This window comes from Sus scrofa, chromosome 11, assembly GCF_000003025.6.
Source record: "Sus scrofa isolate TJ Tabasco breed Duroc chromosome 11, Sscrofa11.1, whole genome shotgun sequence".
Classification (NCBI taxonomy): Eukaryota; Metazoa; Chordata; class Mammalia; order Artiodactyla; family Suidae; genus Sus; species Sus scrofa.
The window spans coordinates 67,006,237-67,031,128 of NC_010453.5; the positions used below are offsets into that span (position 1 = coordinate 67,006,237).

Here is a 24,892-nt window from a genome sequence, read left to right on the forward strand (position 1 = left end):
GATCGATCAGGTGTTGCCGGGAGCTGTGGTGTAGGCGGCAGACAAGGATCGGATCTGGTGTTGCTGTGGCTGTGCGTAGACCAGAGACTACAGCTCCTATTCAACCCCTAGCCTGGGAATCTCCATATGTCGTGGGTGTGGCCCTAAAAAAGCCAAAAAGAAAAGAAAGAAAGAAAAGCAGGAAAAAGAAAAAAAAAAAAAACCTTCTAAAAAGGCAAATAGAAGACCTTAAATCCCAGAGATAGTGAACAATTTTGTTTCAGGACAAGCAATTCTGGGAATTCCCATCATGACTCTGTGGAAATCTGACTCGTATCCATGAGGATGCAGCTTCCATCCCTGGCCTTGCTCAATGGGTCAGGGATCCAGTGTTGCCTTGAGTTGAGATGTAGGTTGCAGACACGGCTCAGATCTGGCATTGCTGTGGCTGTGGTGTAGGCCAGCAGCTATAGCTCCAATTCAGCCCCTAGCCTGGGAACTTCCATTTGTGCTGGGTGTGGCCCTAGAAAGGAAAAAAAAATGGAATATTTATATAACCACACAAGCGTTTTTAAAAATTTAACTCTAGGGTTTTTTTTTTTTCCTTTTTTTTTTTTTTCAGCAAAGTGAATCAGGCATGTACATATATCCATTCTTTTTTCCTTTTCATATTCTTTTCCCATATAGGTTATTACACAATATTGAGTAGATTTCCCTGTGCTACACAGTAGGTCCTTGTTACTTATCTATAACACAAGCATTTTTATAACACGATTCCAGTAATACTATATATGGCGGATAAAACTTAAAACACATTCTTGCTTTTCCCATTCTCTTTCCTGTTAGTTAAAAGTGGTTGGATTATTACTGTTGATGATCAAGCCAAAACTTAAGCATAAGAAAAAAAAATTTTTTTTGTCTTTTTTAGGGCCACACCTGCTGCATATGGAGGTTCCCAGGCTAGAGGTCAAATCAGGGCCGTAGCTGCTGGCCTACACCACAGCCATAGCAATGCCAGATCCTAACCCACTGAGCGAGGCCAGGGATCGAACCTGTGTCCTCACAGATGCCAGTCAGATTTGTTTCCGCTGAGCCACAGTGGGAACTCCGAGCATAAGCAAAAGTTTGATAAGAGCTTAGATTGAGATGGGAAGAGAACAGCATTTGACATCTTAGTCAAATTATCTGTCACTTAGTCACTTGATCTGATTTCTTTAACCAGTGATTTTAATTACATTTTTTAAATGATTTTTATTTTTCCCATTATAGTTGGTTTACAATGTTCTGTCGATTTTCTACTGCACAGCAAAGTGACCCAGTCACACATACATATATACATTCTTTTTCTCACATTATCCTGCATCATAAGTGACTAGATAAAGTTCCCAGTGCTATCCGGCAGGATCTCATTGCTTATCCATTCCGATTTTAATTATATTTTAATTGTTAAGGCATGTGTTTTAAATGAGAAGTGGAGAGGTAGGTAAGATTGAAAGAAGGCTAGACGGTTGACGATTTAGAGGAAATAGCCCCAAGAAAACATTACTTTTCCTGAAATATGAAAAGTAAAAATGATCTCAAATACAAGGCTGTGCAATTGACCTTTTCTTTAACATTCGTGCCTACTTGCTCTTCCAACTATCTTTATATTCATTAGTGGATTCTAGCTGTTAAAGAAGCCCTTGCCACCAGAGAGCAAAAGGGAATGAGATTTAAGGTGACATGTTCAATGTGTCAATTCCCTCTTAGGATTATATTTGAATTGTGTATGAATCTGAAACTTCCTCTGCCTGACGTCTGGTGTTGGGGTGTCTCGGGGCTGTGTCCGTGGCCCACTTCTCTCCTTGCCAGGCCATGTCATCCACTTCCCTAGCTTTAAGTGCCATGATCGTGGTGACTGATGTTGATATTTCCAGCCCTGACCTCTTTCTGATCTCCTGGCCCCTCTAGCCAACTACTTGCCGGACCTGGTCACTTGGATGCCCAGTGGCATCTCTAACTTACCATGAAAAACCCAACTGTTGTTTTCTTCTCTTACCCCAAATACATCCGCATCTTCATGGCATGACCAGTGCTCAGACTCCAAAAATAGGCATCCTTGACTCCTCCATCTCACTCCCACCAGAGAAGGAGGCTCCACTATGAAGCTCATGAAGCTTAAGCTGCCTCACTTTTCACTTGCACAGAATCCTTGCAAGGCATCACATTTGGGGTCCAGATTTTAATTTTTTCTTACAGAGAGCCCTCAAATTGTGTAAGTTTCAGGTCCCACAAAACTTGAGTTGGCCTCTGCACGCTTCATTATGCTCTATTTCCAAAAGTGTCTAAATCTGACCATTTCCAACCCAGGTCAGCACTGTGATCCAAGCCATCATGCTCTCTGACCTCAAGTACCACAGTGACCTCCTAATGCTCCCCAGCTTCCTCACTTTCCTCCTACAGTCTATTTCCCATAGAGCAGCCAGAACGATCTTTGGTTTTCAGGTCATAGCCCTTTCTTAACCCACTGGCTTCTCACACGCCCTTAGGACATCTGGTCCCTGTTTATCTTCCAGCCTCTTTCCTCACCACGTACTGCCCTCCAGCTACCCGCTTCTTTCCTCGCTGGAATACATCACTCATTTTTCCCTTGGGGCTTTTGTACTTGATGTTTCCTCTGTTTGGGGGAAGTTCTCCTATTTCTTGTCTCCTAATCATTCAGGTCTCAGCTCAAACATCACCTCCCCTCAAAAGACTCTTCCTAAAGTATCACCCAACTCCCGTCCCGTCATCTTGATCCCATTATCCTCTTCTTTCCACTTGTCTCTGTATGAAATTACCTACTCAGTGTACTGCACTGTCTAGCTTCTTTCAGAAGATTATCAACTCCACGAAGGTCCAAGTGCTCATGACTGAATCCCCACAGCCTGGTACTTCCACTGCAGGGACGAAGCCTGATAAATATGTGCTTAAAAATGAATATATGAAATTTATTTGTTAAATAAACACCAATAAAACATAGCATGAAACAGTACTACACATTGTACTACATATAAAATAGAAGAATATGAACTATCATGAAGGTTTCTGCTTTCTTTCTCATTATCTGTGGATTGTTAAAAATCCGTCCTGCCAGTAGATGCAAACTTGAGATGCGGATTGATGTCACAATTCATATTACACTGTATATGTCATCATAATGCATGAGGTAAAATGCATGTGTGTTATGCCCAAAATGTAAGGTATATAAATAGCAAATAGATGGAGAGGATGATGTATAGACTAAATCATATCTCAATCTCCCCTTTCCTTCTCCTCCCAGATAATGGTTTAGGAATGCTCCGAAGTTTTGAGGGCTATGAATGTTATCATCCATGTATTCTGTATTTTTTTTTTTCAGGGCCACATCTGTAGCAATATGGACATTCCCAGGCTACGGGTTGAATAGGAGCTGTAGCCTCTGTAGCCGCCAGCCTACACCAAAGCCACAGCAACGTGGGATCTGAGCTGCATCTGCAACCTACACCACAGCTCATGGCAATGCTGGATCCTTAACCCACTGAGTGAGGCAGGGATTGAACCCATGTCCTCAAGGATACTAGTCCAATTCTTAACTTGCTGAGCCACAACAGGAACTCCCATCCATGTATTCTGAATGGAGCAAAGTATATTGTGAAAATAGAAAAAAAAAAAATCAGTACTTGAGATCTGGGTCAATTTTCTTCAGATTTATAAAGAAAAGCATTTAAAAAAAAATATCAGCTTTGTTGTGCTATAATTCACATACCAAAAAAGTTCACTATTTTAATGTGTACAATTGATGTTTAGTGTGTATGTGTATATATATATTTATTTATGTATTTATTTTTGCTTTTTAGGGCCACACCCACGGCATATGGACGTTCCCAGGCTAGAGGTCTAATCAGAGCTACAGTTGTCGGCCTACACCACAGCCACAGCAACTCCGGATCTGAGCCGCATCTGTGACCTACACCACAGCTCATGGCAACGCCGGATCCTTAACCCACTGCGCAAGGCCAGGGATTGAACCCACAACCTCATGGTTCCTAGTCGGATTTGTTTCCACTGAGCCATGACGGGAACTCCTGAATGTTTAGTATATTAACAAGAGTTGTACATCCATCACCGCCATCATCTTCCAGGCTATTTCATCCCCCCAAAGAAACTCCATATCCATTAGCAGTCACTCCACATCCCCTCCCCTCCTCTGCTGCCCCTCCTCTAGGCTCCTGGCAACCACTAATCTACTTTCTGTCTCTCTGGATTTGCGGGTTCTGGACATTTGACCAAAAAAAATACATGACTTTTTATGTCGGGTACTTAAAATAGTTTTAAGGTTCATCCATGTTGTACTATGCATCAGTACTTCATTTCTTTATATGGCCAGATAACATCCCATTGTGCAGATGAACCACACTTCATCTCTTCATCAGTTGTGGACATTCGGACTGTTAATCATTTGGGGCTATCATGAACAATGTTACTATGACCATTTAAGTACAAGTTTTGTGTAGACATGTGCTTCCATTTCTCTTAAGCATAAGCTTAGAAGTAGAATTGCTGAGTCATGTGGGAACTCGTTTGAAGCACTGCCAGATTGTTTTCCAAAATGACTGCACCATTTCACATTCCCATCAACAGTGTATGAGGTTCTAGTTTTTCCACCAACCTCTTCACCAAAACTTGCTTTTTTTTTTTATTATAGCCATCCTAGTGGACATAGGTGGTATCTCTTTGTGATTTCAATTAACATTTCTGTAATATCTAATGATGTTGAGCATCTTTAATGTACTTAACTGTTTGTATTCCTATATCTTCTTTGGGGAAGTACCTATTCAAAGGTTTTGCCCATTTTTTTATTTTTATTTTTTGCTAATGATCATGACAGTTCTTTATATATTCTGATTCAAGTTACTTGTTAGATATAAGATTTGCAAACATTTTCTCCCATTTTATCAATTGTGATTTCTCTTTCTTTCTTTCTTTTCCCTTGGCTGCACCCACAGCATGTGGAACTTACAAGGCCGGGGATCAAACCCAGGCCACAACAGTGACCCAAGACTTCAGTAACAACACCAGAATCTTAAGTCACTGTACCACAAGAAAACGCCTATCTTTTCATTTTCTTGATGGTTTCTTTCAAATCACAAAAGTTTTTTAGTTTTGATGAAGTTAATTTTTTTTCCTTTGTCTTTTATAATTTTGGTGTCACATCTAAGAAATCAATGCTTAATCCAAGGCCATAAAGATTTGATATTACGTTTCCTTCCAAGAATGTTGTAGTTTTAGTTCCCACATTTTGGTCTATGCTTCATTTTGAGGTTTGTTTATAGTGTAAGGTAGCAGTTCAACTTCATTCTTTTGCATGTGGATGTCCAGTTATACCAGCAACATTTATAAAAATACTCTTCTTGAAGTTCCCATTGTGGCTCAGTAGTAACAAACCTAATATCCATGAGGATGCAGGTTCGATCCCTCGCCTTGCTCAGTGGGTTAAGGATCTGGCATTGCAGTGAGGTGCGGTGTAGGTCGCAGATGCAGCTCGAATCACATGTTGCTGTGGCTGTGGTGTAGACCAGCCCTGATTCAACCCCCAGCCTGGGAACTTCCATATATGCAGGTGTAGCTCTAAGGGAAAAAAAAAAAGACTATTCTTTCACACCGAATGGTCTTGGTACCTCTATTCATCAGCATTCTCCAGAGAAACAGAAGCAATAGTATATATTCTAGAGAGATTTATTTTAAGGAATTAGCTAACATGATTGTAGGGCCTGGGATGTCTGAAATCTGTAGGGCAGGGAAAAAGTGGAGATTCAGATAGAAGTTGATTTGCAGTTTGGAGTCTGAAATTTGCAGAGCAAGCCAACAGGTTTTTCCATGTTGCTGTCTTGATGCAAAATTGCTCCTTCCCCTAGAAACCTCAGTCTTTGCTGTCAAGGCCTTGAATGAGATCCCCTTATGGAGCGGAATTTGCTTTATTTATATTGACTACTTGTAAGTGTTACATGCAAGACACCTTCACAGCACCATCTAGGCTAGGGTTTGACCAAACACCTGGGCACCATAGCTTAGTCAGGTTGAAACATTAAAAAACCATCATGGCACCCTTGTGAAAAACCAGTTGGCCACAACTGGTCTGTTTCTAGATTCTCCATTCAATTCATTGATCTATATGTCTATCCTTATGCCAGTCCATAGTGTTTTGATCATTGTCGCTTTATAGTGATCTTTAAAATCAGTGGGTGAGTCTTTCATCTTTTTGTTCAAGAGTGTCTTGGCTATTTGTAGTTGCTTGCGGCTCATGTGAATTTTAGAATCAGCTTGTCCATTTCTCGGGAAAAAAGTTGAAATTATGATAGATATTGCTTTAAATCTACAGACAAATTTGGAGAGTATTGCCACCTTAATATTAAGTCTACCAATTCATGCACAAAGAATATCTTTCCATTTATTTCATAAATCTTCATAAATTTAGCTGTGTTTCATGATTTCCAGCTTACAAGTCTTACACTTATTTTGTTAAATTTGTTCCTGAGTATTGTATTATTTTTTGACACTGTTAAAAATAGGATTTCCTTAATTTCATTTTTTGATTGGTCATTTCTTTTTTATTTTTTAGGGCTGCACCCACGGCATATGGCGTTTCCAAGGCTAGGGGTCAAATCAGAGCTGTAGCTGCTGGCCTACGCCCCAGCCACAGCAATGCCAGATCTGAGCTTTGTCTGTGACCTATGCCACAGCTCACGGCAATGCTGGATCCTTAACCCACTGAGCGAGGCCAGGGATCAAACCCACATCCTCATGGATACTAGTCAGATTAGTTTCCCCTGAGCCATAACAGGAACTCCCCGATTGGTCATTTCTAATGTATAGAAATATAACAGATTTTTGTATATTGATTTTGTGTCCTGCAACATTGCTGAATTCATGTATTTGTTCTAATAGCATTTTTTGTAGATTGATCAGGATTTTTTTCTATACAAGATCATGTCATCTGTGAATCTCCAGTACAATGTTGAAGAGAAATGGTGAGAATAGACATTATTCTTGTCTTATTCTTGATCTCATTGAGAAAGCATTCTTCCCACCACCGCCGCCACTCCCAGTTTGTATATTAGCTGTAGGTTTCTCCTAGATGGCTTTTATCAGTTTGAGGAAGTTTCCTTCTATTCCTAGTTTGTTGAGTGTTTTTACCATGAAAGGGGATTGGATTCTCTCAAAGATCAGTTGAGAGGATTATGTGCTCTTTATACTTTATTAATATACTGCATCGATTGATTTTCCTCTATTATACCAAGCGGGCATTCCTAGGATAAATTCAACATGGTCATTATATATAATCTTTTTTATATGTTGCTAGATTCATTTCGCTTATATTTTGTTGAGAATGTTTGCATCAATATTTAAATTGGTAAGAAGTTTTCTTGAGCTGTCTTTCTTTGGTTTTGGTAATAGGTTAACACTGTTCTCATAGAATGAGGAAGTGTTCACTGCTTCTATTTTTTGCAAGAGTTTAAGAAGGATTGGTGCTGGAGTTCCATAGTGGCTCAGTAGGTTATGGATCCAGTGTTGTCACCGCAGTGGCCCAGGTCGCTCCCATGGTACGGGTTTGATCCCTGGCCCAGGAACTTCCATGTGCTTCAGGCTCAAAAAAAAAAAAAACCTAAGTGTTAATTCTTCTTTGAATGTTTGGTAGAATTCACCAATGAGGTCATCTGGTCTTAGAATTTTGATTATGAGGAGTTTTTTTTAAATTACTAATTCAATCTCTTGTTAGAGGTCTATTCAGATTTTCTATTTCTTCCTGAATTCACTTTGGAAATTGTGACTTTCTAGGAATTTTCTCACTTCATTGGGTTATCTAATTTCTTGTCCTACAATTGTTGATAGTATGCCTTTATAATTCTTTTTATTTCTGAAAGTTTGGTACTGATGTTCTCTTTTTTCTTGTTCAATCTAGCCCAAAGTTTGTCAATTTTATTGATCTTTTCAAAGAAATAACTTTTTTCTACATTCTTTTTCTCTATTTCATTTATTTTCTTATCTTTTTTATTTCTTCTGCTTGCTTTGGGTTTAGTTTGCCCTTTTTCTAGTTTCTAGGAAACTAGGTTAGATTACTGATGTGAGATCTCTCTTCCTTTTTAATGAATATGTTTATGGCTCCAAATGACTCTATGAGAGCTGCTTTCACTGCATCCCAGAGGTTTTGGTATCTTGTATTTTTATTTTCATTCATCTCAGTATTTCCTAATTTCTCTTATGATTTCTTCTTCAAGCTATTTATTATCTAGGACTGTGATGATTGCTTTCTACTTGTGAATTTCCCTTTGTTCCTGATTTCTAATTTCCTTTTACTGTGGAAGGAGAACACACTTTGTATGCTTCCAATCCTTTTAAACCTACTGAGGCTTGTTTTATGGTCTAGCATATGATGTATCCTGGAAAATCTTCCCTATGTACCTGCGAAGAATGTGTATTCTGCTTTTTTTGGATGGAGTGGCCCATAGATGGATGTCTGTTAGGTCTAGTTAGTGTACAGTGTTCTTCAAGTCTTCCGTTTATTTTATTTATTTTTTTTTTATTTTTGTCTTTTTTCCTTTTCTAGGGCCACTTCCCGAGGCATATGGAGGTTCCCAGGCTAGGGGTCTAATCGGAGCTGTAGCCACCAGCCTACGCCACAGCCACAGCAACGTGGGATCCAAGCTGCATCTGCAGCCTACACCAGAGCTCACAGCAACGCCGGATCCTTAACCCACTGAGCAAGGCCAGGAATCGAACCCGAAACCTCATGGTTCCTAGTCGGATTTGTTAACCACTGATCCACGACAGGAACTCCCAGTATATTTTTATCTCAGGTATTAAAATGCAACAACTGATGGATTTTAGATCCATTTACCACATTTAAATGAAAATAATCAACATCAAAATAATAAGTGGAGTTCCCTGGTTTCCTACTGGTTAAGGATTTGGCATTGTCACTGCTGTGTCTCAGGTTCGAGCCCTGGCCTGGGAACTTCTGCTTGCCCTGGGCCTGACCATAATAAAATAATAATAATAATAATAATAATAATAATAATAACAACAACAACGGTATTCTTCCTTCTCCCATCTCTTAATCAGACCTTGTTTTAGCCTATAAGGATATATTCCATAGGATAAAATCTAGAATCTTACATTCTAAAGGTTCATAAATCTGTCTAATGTCAAACCAGCAGGGAAAAGAAATTCCTAAGCAAGGAACACTGCTCAGAAAATACTGTACCATGTCTCCAAACCCCTGAGAATCAAGTCGGAAAACTGGAAGCAACGGAAACTATAAGGTAATTGATTTTTCCCTTGGTGACAAGTCACTTCCTAAATCTAAATGAAAAATTATGTAGGACACCTGTGTTTAGCTAGTTGGTTATTTTATCCTCTAGGAAAATACTGCCCAGTAGAAATAAATTGTGAATCACAAATGCGAATCACATATGTAAAATTTAAAGTTTCTAGTAGCCACATATTAAAAAAAAAAAAAAGCAGGAGAGTTCCCACTGTGGCATACTGGGTTAACTGGCATTGTCTCTGAGGCAGGGAGGGTTTGATCTCTGGTCTGGCACAGTGGGTTGGGGATTGAGCTTTGCTGAAGCTGTGACATAGATTGTAGCAGCAGATTGGATTTGTTCCTGAGCCTGAGAGCTTCCATATGCCACGGGCATGGCCAAAAAAGAAAGCAGCCAAATTTATTAATATAGTTAATAATTATAGTTTATTAATAAATAAAATATAATATATATGATCATTTGTACATGTGACCAATATAAAATTCTTATTGTTAATTTCCTATTAAGTCTTTGGAATTTACACTCGAAGCACACCTTAGCACAAACTAGCCACACCTTCAAATGATCAATAGCCATAATGACTGGTAGCTACTACACCAGTATTTAAGGCTGAAAACAGCCTCAAAATCCTCTGTGATGATCAAATCAAACCTAAAAATTTTTTCTTTTTTTCTTTTTCCTGTCTTTTTAGGGCCGCGCCTGCTGCATATGAAGGTTCCCAGGCTAGGGGTCAGATTGGAGCTATTAGCCACGGGCCTATACCACATCCACAGCAATGTCAGATCCGAGCCGTGTCTGTGACCCACACCACAGCTCACGGCAACACCAGATCCTTAACCCACTGAGCAAGGCCAGGGATCGAACCCACAAGTTCATGGTTCCTAGTCAGATTTGCTTCCACTGCGCCATGATGGGAACTCCTAAAATTTTTTTCTTAACCGCAATTATTATGCATTGCTTCTGTAATAGGAGTATAAAAACATGATAATCTAACAGGTAGATGAGCAGTCAGAATTAAATTTACAAATTTTGGAGGTTCCAATCTGCATTAGTAATCATGGCTAACATTTTTTAAGCATTTGCTCTGTACCAGGCCCTATGCCAAGTATTTTAAGATATGGCGAAAAGTACCTCTTCATTTTATAGAAGAGGAAAACTGGGGCTTTAAAAAGATAACTTGGGCAAGATCAAGCAGCAAGTACGTTGTGAGGTCATTATTTGAACTTTGATTCTGGCTGGCTCTGGAACCTGTGCTCCGAGCTCCAAATTCTACTGCCTTCCCAAACTGGATCCAACCACCTGCAGATATTCATATATAAATGAATATATATGAATTTCATACATAAAACTGAGAGGGAGTTCCCGTCGTGGCTTAGTGGAAACGAATCCGACTAGTACCCATAAGGACGCAGTTTCGATCCCCGGCCTTGCTCAGTGGGTTAAGGACCTGGTGTTGCTGTGAGCTGTGGTGTAGGTCACAGACGTGGCTTGGATCCCACGCTGTGGCTCTGGCGTAGGCCAGCAGCTACAGCTCCGATTAGACCCCTAGCCTGGGAACCTCCATATGCCGCAGGAACGGCCCTAGAAAAGGCAAAAAAAAAAAAAAAAGACAAAAAAAAAAAAGAATTATTAAACAAATATATGTAATCTACAGAGTCACTGCCTATAAAATGCAGGTGTTAGATCAGCTCATACCCTGATCAAGCCTACGGGCAATTTTCTCACTTCACTGGACACCTAGTCATTAAAAATGATTGTTTTAGTATGTAATTCCCAAAATCTTAATAACCTTGGGTGAGGGAAAAACCTCCTCAGAATCCAGGCACTGCTTCCCCCCCTAAAAAAAAAAAAAAAAAAAGAAAAACTATCCCAAATTGATGTAGATAATGATCTGTCTTTAAAGAAATAATGTGTCATAAGAATGACAAATTGTCACATCTGGAAAACATCAATTCTAGAAAGTCAGGTCGGCAGACTTCTTATACAGAAACCTATCGTTGTCACAGATAAAACTTTCTGAGGGAGTTTTCTCCACAATCAGTTAGAATCCTTTAAAATATCTTGGCGGGCAGTCATAGTTTCAAGTGGATCTCAAGGCTCAGCCCAGAGATTCTGAACACAATGGCCTGGATTCTAGTATACAGCCAGGATTTATTAATCATTCAAAAGCAAATGTTGAGGAGTTCCTGTCATGGCTCAGGGGTTAATGAACCCAACTAGCATCCAAGAGGACCTGGGTTTGATCCCTAGCCTTGCCCAGTGGGTTGGGGATCTGGCATTGCCATGAGCTGTGGTGTAGGTCACAGATGCACTTGGACCCAATTCGACCCCTAGCTGGGACCCTCCATGTGCCCTGGGTGCAGCCCTAAAAAAGACAAAAAAGTAAATAAATAAAAGTAGGATTTCAAAGACCAGAACCTCAACAGAATAGTCAATAGGAAATTAAATTCCCCAAGTTAAATACCATGGACCACCAGAGTGTAGTAGTCTCTATTGTACCCAATGAGGAAACTTCTCACTAGAAATGTGTCTTTTTGAGGCAAAAATGAATTGTGTCACTTTTTCCACTGTCACCCTTGGCCCACTGCATTGGACACAGTAGGGCCTCAACAAAAGTGCCCTTCGACAACTGCTCTCTCAGCCTTGGGGCGCTCCAACGGTAAGGGCAGATTGGAAGTATTATCTCAGCATTGTGTACTGCAATTGAAACCAGGTCTCTGAGCCCCCTATGGACCGGTGTTTATCAAACACCTACTGAGACTTAAGTCCTACAAACCAGTGTTTCTTTAAGGAAGAGGGTCTTAACTTTCCCCCAACCAATGAAAAACTGGGACCTCAAAACAGGGAATTCAAAGGAATAGCCAAGGATCCTAGGGTGGTAAAAGAGGGGGAGGCAAATGCGCTCCGTGTACATCTCAGAGGACAGCGGGCTGGGGGTGGGTAGGCCTGGCCGGAGAGCCCAGGGCTGAGTAACCCCTCTTCCGGGCAAGCCCAGCGCGTGAGTCACCAGTGAGGTGTCGGGAGGAAGGGGCTGCCTGAGTCATAGCCCTTGGGGAGGTCGGAGGGTCTAACCGGTGCGAGGATCTGTGGAGCTGGGGGTGGAATTTAAGTCGGAAGTGGATTTTGGATTTCGAAATCCATTCCCTCCCTTCTTCTGGGATGGGGGATCTAGGGTCTCTGGGGCCGGGGTGGAGGGGGAGAGGGAAGGACTGGAGCTGGGGGCGCTCCCGAGGTCGCAGGGAGGAGCTTAGCCGGCTAGCGGGGGAGGAGGCCGGCCAGCCCGGGGCGCCGAAATCTCCCGCGCTCTGGAGCTGGCCCCACCTCCCCAGCCGGGCCTCACGCCCCTCGCAGCCGCCAGGCCGGCCAGCCGGCTCCTCCCGCCCTCCCCACCACGCCGCGGCAGCCACAGCTGGGCGGCCGAGTCCCCGCCCGACCCTGCCCGCGCCGAGCCGGGCGGCCCGCCGCGCGCCGCCAGTGACGGCACTGCAGGGTGCGTGGCCAATCGGCGCGGCCCCCGAGGAGAGGCCTCGGCCCCGCCCCCAGAGCTCAGGGCCAATGGGACGCCGGCGCCGGTGGCCGCGGCGGGGTGAGGGGTCGCGAGGCCCCGCCCCATCCTCCCCTTTCCCCTTTGCCCCGCCCTTTCCCGCCCGGCCCCCCAGCCCCAAGCCGCTGCTGGTGCCGGTCCCCGCGCTGGGCCCGCCCCCGCCCCTCCCGCCGGCCCGCCAGCGCGCCTCACAGCGCCTGTCTCCCCTCCCTCCTTCTCTCTCTCACGCCTAGCGCAATGGCGGCGGCCGCGGCGGAGCAGCAACAGTTCTACCTGCTCCTGGGAAACCTGCTCAGCCCCGACAATGTGGTCCGGAAACAGGCAGAGGTAACCGAGCTCGCCGTCCCGGACTTCGCGCTCCGGCCGGCGCGCCGACCCTTCCCCTTACGCCGCCCGCTGGGCCTCGGCAGCTCCGCCGCTGCCGCGCAGGCCGGGCCGGCCGGGCGGCGGCCGCGCAGCCCACGTGTGAGGCGGCCCGCGGCTCCCGGCGGTGCCCCCGGGCTCTTTCGGCCCTTGCAGCCGCGGTGCCCGGCGCCAGTTACCTCGTCGCCGCGGTTCACACACGTGCGGCTGCTACTGACATGCTGCCCCCGCCCAGATGGGGAAGCCGGGCGACAGGGACAGGGAGGGATGGGGGGTGTGGGGCGGGCCCCGGGGCTCCCCTCGCTCCTTTCTCACTTTCCCCTGCTGGGAGCCTCCCCAGCCCTTCCAGCGGCGCTCTGCAGCCTGTCCAGCCCTTTGGTTCCCCCAAACCCTGGTTTCTCCCTGACCCGTCACCCCTGCCTCTCCCCTGCCCCTCACTCTTCACACGCCGTCTGTCCCTCTCGTCCCCATTCGCTCCTATTGAAATGTGTGCCTTGCCTTCTCGGCTTCCCTCTGTCTCTTTCCATTTAGTCCCTTTTCTCAGTCTGGTTCCTAACGTCAGAAGCCGGATTTCCCTCCCCAGCCACCCCCCAATTGTGTGAAGTTGCCTTTAGGATTTCTTTCTAAGCATCTTGTACCTCCCTTTGCTCATCCATCAGATAAGTCTTCCTTGATCTCTAGAGAGTTGTGTTCTTATAAATGGGATGTCCTGGGACTTTTCGTTGTCTTAACTGGGCCAGTGCCATATGTTTAAGCTTTTAATTTCTCTGAATCAGCCTGAATCTCTTTTTTTAACCACCTCTGGCTCCTGACCTCCAAAATGTGGAGCTGTTAATAAAGTTTCAAGAGACAGTATTTCAGAGGTATCTGCAAGTAGGTATTTACCAAGTGGGAGTATCGTGCGCTTGGTTCTTTGGAAGACTGTTAGTACTAAGTCGGTGTGGAGATGCGATTTGGGACACTTCAGGGGAAGGGCAGAAACTTTGCAGTTTCTATACAGTGCATTATTTAGCCCTATCCTCAAACCTGATTGTATATGGAGTTCTTTGCCACCACATGATGGAAGATTTTTACAAGATTCAGTGGAGAATGTTCAGCCAGATGTTTTTACAGAATAGAAAGGGACTTTCACATAGTTAATGAAATTGGGGGACAGATCCTCCTCTGGACTCGTGGGATTTGTAGTTGTCTTTAAAATCACAACATCAGCAGATTGAGGATCTGCCGCTTATGCTTAGTGGTTTTATGATCTGTGAAGTATATACACTGGAAGTTCAGTTTCCTATGAAAAGCACTTTAAACAGCTATCAACTTTATTCTAATAGGCTTTTTCGATTCATTTACTATACCTGTAATACATAATCAGGGTAAAAATTCAAGCTGCAAATAGTTTTTTATCCCATTCCCCAAAGGACACTTTTGAGTGTTGAATCTTCCTTGCAGATATCTTTATGAGAGTGTATGTATACATTTAATTTTTACATGCATGGGCTTTTAATATGCATCCTCTTGTGCAACCTGGAATTTTCACTCAGTGTGTTTCACTTTGCCACCTTAGGGGTTTTGTTTGTTTGTTGTTTGTTCTTACGCAACTATAGATGAGTTTACTCTGCTAACCACCTATGAATGGACATTGAGGCTTCCAGTGTCCACTCCTAAAAATAGTGCTGCCCATAGGAGCACATCTATACCTACCTTTTCAGGCTTTGCCAGATTTCTTTGTGGAATATTTGTCCTTAAAAGTCATGTGCATTTATTAGTTGCCTCAATTTCCACTGCTGTCAATGGGATATGATGAGCCTATTAAAAAAAATTTTTTTTAATGCTTTCTGCTAACTCTAGAGGTAATTCTTCACTAAAGTAAGTTCTTAATCCCAACCCATAATAGAAATTTCCATGTGTTACAAAGCAGAACAGCATTGTAATTAGTAAGCTAGTTTAATTCTCCCTCTTCCCTCCAGTTGCTTAAGTCTCTATTGTCAAGCCTAGTGGGGAATCTCTCTTCTATTGAACTAAATACCAATGTCTGGTTCAGCTTGAATTCCAATTGGTGCCTGTTGTAAATCTTTTATCACTCCCATCACTTTGGGGATAGTTAGCAGCATTCAGCACATTTTCTCATAAAGAACAATTGAAAATGAGTACTGTTATTCTCTTACTCTTTTTATTCTTAGTGAAAACATTCACATACTATATTTTTACTTTCATTGTATATGCTGGGAATATTCTAATATGTAAAATAAGTACTACATTGTAGAATTTCCTTAATTTGACAGAAAAAAATGGCAAATGAGTGGAAGGTCCCTGGCACATATACCACTAAACTGGTCTGTAAATAGAACTTCTCAGGAAAGAAACATATTTGAAAGAGAAATGGCTGTGCATAACAATAACTTAATACCACCTCTTTTTTTTTTTTTTGCCTAATGAAATGCCTTTTATAAGCAAGCAAAGTAAATAAAATGAATATTACAGTCTGGTATAGCAAATAAAAGAATTTTTTTGGAACTAAAGGATTGGCAAGGGGTCAGTAAATACCTTTATAATTTACTCAGTCAAAATAAAAATACTTAGTTGACACATAAATACCAAACCGTTGACTGCGGTGACTTGTTTTATATTCAAATATGAAGTCAAATGCAGTAAAAGACTTGTTATATTTTGTTGAAATCATTGAATGGCTTCAAAACTTTAAAAAGTTTTAAAGCTTTTTCCATGGTGTAAACTATTTGATAGGCTCTATATCTTATTTTTATTAAATCTTTAAAAAATTTGATCATTAACTTTACCACAGATGTTTCTGATATTTGATGTGATTTAAATGCCCCTAAGTCTCAAGACTCAATAATTAACATGAATGAGTGATGGAACAGATAATTGACAGGTATTCCAAAGTTGTATGTCCATGGCATTTCATGACTTGACATTTTTATGACATAAGTCCTGAGTATTTCACTAATTGTGGATTTTATATTCTCAACTTATTCCATTGACTTGTTCCTCATTGATTCTAGTACAGCACTTCATTAATGAGACTTGAATTGAAGGAGGGCAGCATATTGACAATTTCCCCTGACTTTTGAGGATCCAGCGTGTTGACTAGGTATTAAAGTTGTTGGTCCCCTCTTTACATGTCTGTGTACGAGGTGGGCTTGCCATAAATAGTGTGGAGTGAGCGAGGTGAGTGCATATTAGCATTTCTCCTTTGTGCAGGGGAGGAGAAGTCGGCTTTTTATTATGTGATTGTGTATGGTGGTATCAAATGTAATTGCGCTTTTATTTGCAGTGACACTGGTAACATTCACTGACCCTGCCTGGACTAGTGCTGGGAATATTCTTAGAAAAATCCTTTGTATTTGCCATACTCTGATGTGCTAGGTGCTGGGAATACAATGGAGAAGAGATACCATCTCTTTGTTTAGATTAAGTAGACTGAGTAGTCTACTTAGGTTAAGAAAAGTTGTTCCTTTGGTCTTGATTTTATGGCTATGACCTTTTTGCTAAACTCTATCCATGATCAGTGTCATGGTGTAAATGTGTTACTGGGCCTGGCTTGTCACACTGGCATAGAGCAAGTGGAGGGAACCCTCTCTCAGGAGTCAGATGTCATACTAAACTCTCCTCCCATTGGCTTTTAATTTGTTATGGGATACACTTGAGTATTTGGCTTACTGTTTATAACACGTTTTCTGTGATATCTTAATGGAGAATTTTTTTCCCACTTGATTTAGACCACTGGAAATTTAAGTGTTAAACTTATAGCATCTACAGGGCATTAGTGGCAAAGCTAGGACAAGGGATAAAAGGACATTTTTATTGTTCTGTGAGAGACTTTGATTAAATGAAAAAAATATACTGGTTCTTGAGTTGCTTTGATAAAGATTAAATGAAAAATGTCAAGGTACATATCCATATTTGCAATCATCTTGTGAATATCTTTACATAAATTATCTCATTTCTGGATAAATAAATTCAGACCATCTTCTCTCCTCAGCTGTGAATCCTTTTTGTCAGTTTTCAGCATTGTTAGGTTCCTGTTTGCTTATGTGCTAGAGAGGAACTTTGAGATTATCAGAAGATTTTGAATTTTCTTTTCCCCAAATTGTGTTCTTCCCCAGACTGAGATGTGTTTCAGAAGTTTGACGACTGTATAACAGTGAGTACACAAAATCAGTTGTTTGCTGGAGTCAGGCCTCAGGCGAAACTTAGAGAGAGCATTCAGTGCCAGGGAGATTTGGGGTACAGTTGGCCTTTTTGCTGTTTATTATCTGTGACCTCGAGCAAGTCTTTTAACTTGTGAGCTTTTATTTCCTTACCTGTCAGTATCTGGGGGAAACCACAGAGCGCCAGACAAATGGGCGGTGTAGACTCAGAGGACCACAGTTTTCCCTCCCTGTCCTCTTCCCTTCTGTTCAGAGAGAAACTAGGTAGATTTTAGGGGATGGTAGCTGTTGCAGAGTAGACAAGCTCTTTGAATTTAGACTGCCAAGAAATGAACATGTTGGCTACATTATACCTTTAAAGTGGATAGATGAGAATATATTTCTTTATTAAGAGGCTTCTTGGGGGAAACAATTCCAAGTGTGCTTAAAATAATGATTTCTTTTCCACATTAAAAGACTGTTGTTAGTAGAAATTATATGCATGTAAATGGTGTATATACCTCAGCTTACTTTTGTAGATATCTTATACTTAGGCCTTATTTTTGATCCACTCTGACAGTCTGCCTTTTAATGGGTGTCCATTTTTTATTGTTAACCAATTTGCTCTCATTTTATATTATTAATGGAGAAGGAAAGAATGTCCTGAGTCACAAAACCTAGATTTCTAGACCTATTAAAATGATACTAAAGGAATGATGTTAACTTTCCTGGCCAGTTTTCTCCTGACTGTAGTTATTGATGTACACAGTATAGTTTCTGGATAATCCTTGCTTCAACAAAAATGTAGCATAAAGAATTTGAATACTTGCCCTTTCTCTGACTTGCTTCATCTTGAGGGTACGTCTCTGCTGGTTGTAAGTAGTAATTTGAACCAATTCTACATCGTCTGGTCTGAAAAAGGTTGACAAGATAAGCAGTTTTCCATGATGTAAGGGAATATTGAGTGAGCACTTCCTTTGCAGCAGCGTAGTAGCTCAAATCACATTGAACACGTTTTTGGTTCTCTTAGGCCTTGAGCTTTATTAATCCGAGGAGCCTAAGTTGAGAAAACGTGTACATAGATCAGAAAAGTCTGTATCAGAGATAAGGGTGGAAAGGAACTTGATAAGGAATTCCCTCTGTATCCTCTCTTTCCTGACCTGTCGGAAGTGTGTTCTCTGTCTCAGGAGAAGACTTTCCCATTAGACCTAGATTGTGTGGCTTCTCACGCATGGATCTTTCCTGCTCTTCTCACCTCCTTTCACTGTGTACTCATGAAGTTTTCTAACCTCTAATGTTTTTCTTTGTCATGTAGGAAACCTACGAGAACATCCCAGGCCAGTCGAAGATCACATTCCTCTTACAGGCCATCCGAAATACAACAGCTGCTGAGGAGGTACTACTTTAATGCTTGAGTATGACTTTCTTACAAACAAGTTGGGGACTGGATGGTGGTCAGAGTGGGTAATGGGAACTGTTGTTTACTGCATAGGCATGAACAGAACTTTGAACTTAATTCTTTGCTAAAAGCTACTTTGGAGTTAGAATTTTTTTGATGTATTCTCTATTAAGAATGAGATTTCCCCCAGGTAAGATGACATATCCAGAATGTTTTAAAATTAGTGGTTCTTAGGAGTTTCCATTGCGACTCAGCAGGTTATGAACCCAACTAGTATCCATGAGGATGTGGATTTGATTCCTGGCCTTGCTCAGTGGGCTAGGGATCCACTGTTGCCATGAGCTGTGGTGTAGATCACAGACATGGCTCAGATCACAGCTGTGGCTGTGGTATAGGCCGGCGGCTGCAGTTCCAATTTGACCCCTAGCCTGGGAACTTCGTATTGCAACAGGTGTGGCCCTAAAAAGAAAAACAAACAAACAAACAAACAAAAAAAAAACAGTGGTTCTTAAATCATTACATAAAAGTATTAAATTTAGGTGATTTCTTTAGCTATAAAACTTCTTTTTTCTTACTGCTTTTCTATGCATTGAGCAGCTAATTTTCTCAAAAGTGATTTTTTTGTTTTGTTTTGTTTTGTTTTTTAGGGCCGAACTCTTGGCATATGGACGTTCCCAGGCTAGGAGTCAAATTGGAGCTACAGCTGCCAGCCTACACCACAGCCACAGTGACGAGGATTTGAGCCACATCTGTGACCTACACCACTGCTCACAGCAACGCTGGATTCTTAACCCACTGAGCAAGGCCAGGGATCAGACCCAAGTGCTCATGGATCCTAGTCAGGATTGTTAACAGCTGAGCCGTGAAGGGAACTTCCAAAAGTAATATTCTTGATTATAGTCAATGTTAATTGCATAACCTCTATTATGGAAAAGACATCAAAATACCCAAGTCTAGAAAACTTATTCCACCTAGGAAACATGGCATTTAGTATTTGTAAACTGAAGCTTCATTGCTAACAGTCACACTATATATAAAGTGCTTACATTAACATATGATGGAAATGAAATCAGACTAATCTTCTACATAGAACTACACCTGACTTCTAGTCAGTCAGTTTAAACTGGCGATTTACTGTTTGCTGATAACACTAGAAAACACTGTACAAGTGCCCTAGTTTTTAAAAACAGGTGACAAAGGCACTGCTTCACTTGTGTAACATACCAGTTTTCTTTAATTCAAAATAAATGTCACATATAAAGAACAAACGTAGAAGTAACTTAAATCTCTAATAAAACAGTTGACTGTTTAACTTTTTAAAAATTGATGCACATTAGCTGCAAAACATTTTAAAGCCAGAATAATATGAAAATTAAATTTTATTTTTGAAAACCTGTATTGAACCCTGTTTAGATCTTGCTTTGATTTAGGAATTGGATGATGATAATGAATGAACTTCAGCATCTTGATTGTGGCATCACAGATCAGTGTATGTATAAGAAGAATTGCACATGGAATTCCTATAGTGGCTCAGCAGAAACGAATCTTACTAGTATCCATGAAGACAAGGGTTCAATCCCTGGCCTCGCTCAGTGGATTAAGGATCTGGCCTTGCCGTGAGCTGTGGTGTAGGTCACAGATGTGGCTTGGATCTGGAGTTGCTGTGGTTGTGGCATAGGCCAGCAGCTGCAGCTCCGATTCAACCCCTAAACTGGAAACTCATATGCTGCAGGTGCCATTCTAAAAACAAAACAAAACAGAATTGCAAAAATTTTAATCACTGTTTAACCCCTCTGAATCCTTTCTAGAGCATAAGTTAAATTTTTTAAAAAGTTTGCTCTCTGCCAAAAGTGATTCTGGTGTTTCTCAGTGAGAAATAAATGGGGAATGGCAAATTTTATTTGTATGGTTTAACTCGTTTGTTGTTGTTGTTGGTCACAGTCTCAAAGTAATTAGAGGGATGAGTACTTGCAATGAAGGAAAAAAGAACATGAAAAATTGGGTTTGGAGTTTTATGTTTTCAATGGCTTGTTGGCTTTTTTTTTTTTTTTTTTTTTTTTTTTTTTTTTTTCGCTTTTAGGGCTATACCTGCAGCGTATGGAAGTTCCTAGGCTAGGGGTCAACTGCTGCCCTACACCACAGCAATATGGGATCTGAGCTGTGTCTGTGACCTACACCACAGCTCACAGCACAGCCAGATAACCACCCCACTGAGTGGGGCCAGGAATTGAACCTACATCCTCGTGGATCACTAGTTGGGTTCATTACCGCTAATCCACAACAAGAACTCCAATATAAAATTTTAGAATAGCATCTGTCTCAGCTTTTCTTTTAATAATCTGAAGGAATATTATACTGAATTTAAATACGTTTTACAGATTTGAAAATGGGATAAGTATATGCGATGATTGAGATTAGTACTTTTTAGGTATAGGTAACTTGTAATGTTTGCTTGAATGAAGTGCACACATAAATGGATTTGAAAACATTTTATCTCAAGTTAATGAAAGGAAGCCTAAGGTTAGGTAGGAAAGGCACTTTATGTATTAGAATAAGAGCCAGGTATAGAGAGGTAAGAAAAGAGCATTGTAGGGTTTGTGATTTATATTAAGGTTTGTTTTTTTTCCGAAGAATATATTTACAACAGGAATTAAAGGTTTGTCACTGCTAAGCTATGTGTTCCTAATCAAGATCTAATGTGTTCAGGGCTTTCCCTCAGCTGTGAAAAATACCATTTGTGTGGCATTTCCTGCTCATAGACTAATGTGATTAGAGAGATTTTTACATCTTTTACCTTTAAAAAAAAAAACTTAACGAAGTGCTTTTGAAATAAATTGTAAAAGTAGAATAGTAAAATACATCAGTGGCAGAGTGGACATAGTTTGTTGGAAGTTCCTTCTCCAGTAAGACACGAAGTTATTAACAGTGTTATCTATTTATAGGCTAGACAAATGGCTGCTGTTCTCCTAAGACGTCTTTTGTCCTCTGCGTTTGATGAAGTCTATCCAACTCTTCCCACTGATGTTCAGACTGCCATCAAGAGTGAGCTACTAATGATTATTCAAATGGAAACACAGTCTAGCATGAGGAAAAAAATTTGTGATATTGCGGCAGAGTTGGCCAGGAATTTAATAGGTAAGTATGCAAACGCATTTATCATTGTGTTGTAGAAGAAAATGAGTACATATATTTTGTTAAATGGAATCTTGGAGGAAGATGCACAAGTACTTGAGTACCATTTATCATGTGTGAAATGAGAGTGTTATCAATTCTGCATTGCAGAATTCCCATTGTGGAGTTCCCGTCGTGGCTCAGCAGTTAACAAACCCGACTAGCATCCATGAGGATGCGGGTACGAGCCCTGGCCTCACTCAGTGGGTTAAGAATCTGGCATTGCCATGAGTTGTGGCTTAGGTTGCAGATGTGACTTAGATCCCATGTTGCAGTGGCTGTGGTATAGGCCAGCAGCTTCAATTAGACCCCTAGCCTTCCATGTACTGCAGGTTCAGCCCTAAAAAGAAAAAAAAAAAAAATCTGCATTTGAAGCCAAAAATTGCAGATGTTTGTGAAATGCACATGCAGTACTTTCCTATTGATCTTTAAAACTATTTTTCCATGTGGAGAAATAATTTGCTAGTTTACTTGAAAATTGAGAGTTTTATTTTCTTAATCTGTTAAAGTTTTGGAAGTGTAATCTCACTTAAAAACTAGCCAGTAAAAGTAGAAATCAGTGAACTCTAGGTGGTGTTTTGCTGTTCTTTGTTTGTAGATAAAACGCAAATGCTTATACCACTATACTATGTTCATTATTAAATGCCCAAAATTATTTTTAAAGGATAAGGTAAATGAAAACATCTAAAAATGCATTTTATCCACAGCCAGAACTCTATCTGGTTACACTAAAAACAATAATATAATTGAATAAGCTTTGTTATTTTTTGACACATTCACACATGATTTTAAATTTGGTTCATTTAGGTGACATTTTTAAAGGTTGAAAAGAATATCTCCCTAAGATAATACTAAACGGGAGAATGTTGTTGTGCTTAGTAAATCATGGCACAGAGTTTTCCGTGTCCACTGCTAGTAATGCCGGTGTTCTTGTTCAATTCAACTTATTCATTAAGCCAATTCTTTTTTTTTTTTTTGTCTTTTTGTCTTTTTAGGGCCGCACCCCCGACATATGGAGGTTCCCAGGCTAGGGGTCTAATGGGAGCTGTTGCTGCCAGCCTACACCACAGCCACAGCAACACCAGATCCGAGCCGCATCTGCGACCTATACCACAGCTCACGGCAACGCCAGATCCTTAACCCACTGAGCCAGGCCAGGGAACAAACCCACAACCTCATGGTTCCCAGTCAGATTCTTTTCCTCTGAGCCACATCAGGAACTCTGATTAAGCCAATTCTTGAAAACTAATAGGAAATGTATTAAATTTTTGTGTTTTAACTAAGTTCTAAATCCACAGAAACTTGAATTTTTTAAATAACTTGGGAAGTTCTGTTTTTAAGTGCAGATAGGAATTTTTGGAGGTTACATCATTTCTAACTCAAAAATCTCTTTAATAATGGAAGCATTTCCAAAATGTTTCAAAGTGCTCTCTGCATAAATTTTTTTGTCAGCACACTTTTCGTTTCAGAGAATTTCAGCAAATATGCAGCTAATTTTTGAAAAAGAAAAAATGCGTAGGTCATCGGTATTTTCTATAACTCCTAAGTACTTTGGGTCAATAAAACCAGTGAGTCTTTTAACTGGTTCAATAGGTTTTTGTGGTTCATTTTTATTGCAAAATATCACAAAAATCTATATTTTTAAATCCTATCAAAATGTAAACACATTGAGGAGTTCCCGTCCTGGCTCAGCGGGAACAAATCTGACTAGTATCCATGAGGACACAGGTTTGATCCCTGGCCTTGCTCATTGGCTTAAGGATCCAGCGTTGCTGCGAGTTGTGGTGTAGGTCACAGATGCAGCTCGGATCTGGTGTGGCTGTGGCTGTGGTGTAGGCTGGCGGTTACAGCTCTGCTTCAACCTCTAGCCTGGGAACCGCCATATGCCGCAGGTGTGACCCAAAAAAGACAATCAATCAATCAGTAAATAAAATGTAAACACATTGATAACATCCTGTAGCACTTAAAACTGCCAAGTATGAGCACTGCTGTGGGATTCTCATTCCCATTCTTCAGTTTGCAAGTAGTAATTATTTTGGTTTCAAGACCTGTTATCAAATACTATTAGCTTTGCCTACTTTTTAAACTCTAATATCAATAGTATGTGTGAAGGATTCAACTAGTCAAGATAGTGAAGTGTGCTTCCTTTTCTCTAAACCCCACTCTTGAGAAAAAACTACTGCTCACCCCTGTGCTTCTGTAATCCAGATGCACCCAATTGCTTTTTACTAGATTATGCCAATTTATGATTAAAGGACTTAAACTTTATTGGGGTTTTTGTAAAAACATAGCACAAGTGATATTTTCTACTGCTACATATTTTGAATGTTTATTTTGAAATGAAAGGATTCCCTCTTAATATTTTGAAGTTTTTTGATTCCTACACCTTACACCTGAAATTCTTTCCTTTTAGATGAGGATGGCAACAACCAATGGCCTGAAGGTTTGAAGTTCCTTTTTGATTCAGTCAGCTCTCAAAACATGGGACTGCGGGAAGCTGCCCTTCATATTTTCTGGTACAGACATTGATCTACTTTGGGGGGAAAGTTTAATGTTATGAATGACCAAAGCACAGTGTCATTGATTGTTTTAGTGTAGCTTAACTTTTTAGATTTAAATAATGCCTTTAGACAATCTTTGTATTTGTGTTGGAAGCAGCATTGAAAAGAAAACTTTTTACGTCCTGATCCTGTTTTGGATCAGGAACAGAAACAAAGATTCTCTGCAGTTTCTCTCCTTTATTCTTAGACTTGGACGGCCTGAGTCCCCAAGGCTGGAGCAGGCTGCAAGCAAGCATGGTTGTTACGGTTACTGTCTGAAACCCTGTGTTTGCTCTGGTCCCATCCTGTGCTCCAGACTAGCTTCCCACTGGGGTGGGTGTGCACCTGTGTCGCCTCTGCTCCCGATCCGATCCCCTCCAGGATGTTTGTTTCTGTTCACCTGACCCCAGGCAGCATTGCTAAGGGGATGG

At 41.0% G+C, this 24,892-nt stretch overlaps 1 protein-coding gene across 1 annotated transcript in view; it reads left to right on the forward strand.

Moving 5' to 3' along the window:
* Positions 13,063 to 24,892, forward strand: part of IPO5 (importin 5) — a 40,077-nt gene continuing 28,247 nt past the window's right edge. Inside the window, 4 exon segments of the mRNA NM_001244301.1 lie at positions 13,063 to 13,173; positions 18,667 to 18,747; positions 21,693 to 21,885; positions 24,335 to 24,437. Coding sequence (NP_001231230.1) covers positions 13,084 to 13,173; positions 18,667 to 18,747; positions 21,693 to 21,885; positions 24,335 to 24,437 — 467 coding nt within the window. The 5' untranslated portion in view covers positions 13,063 to 13,083.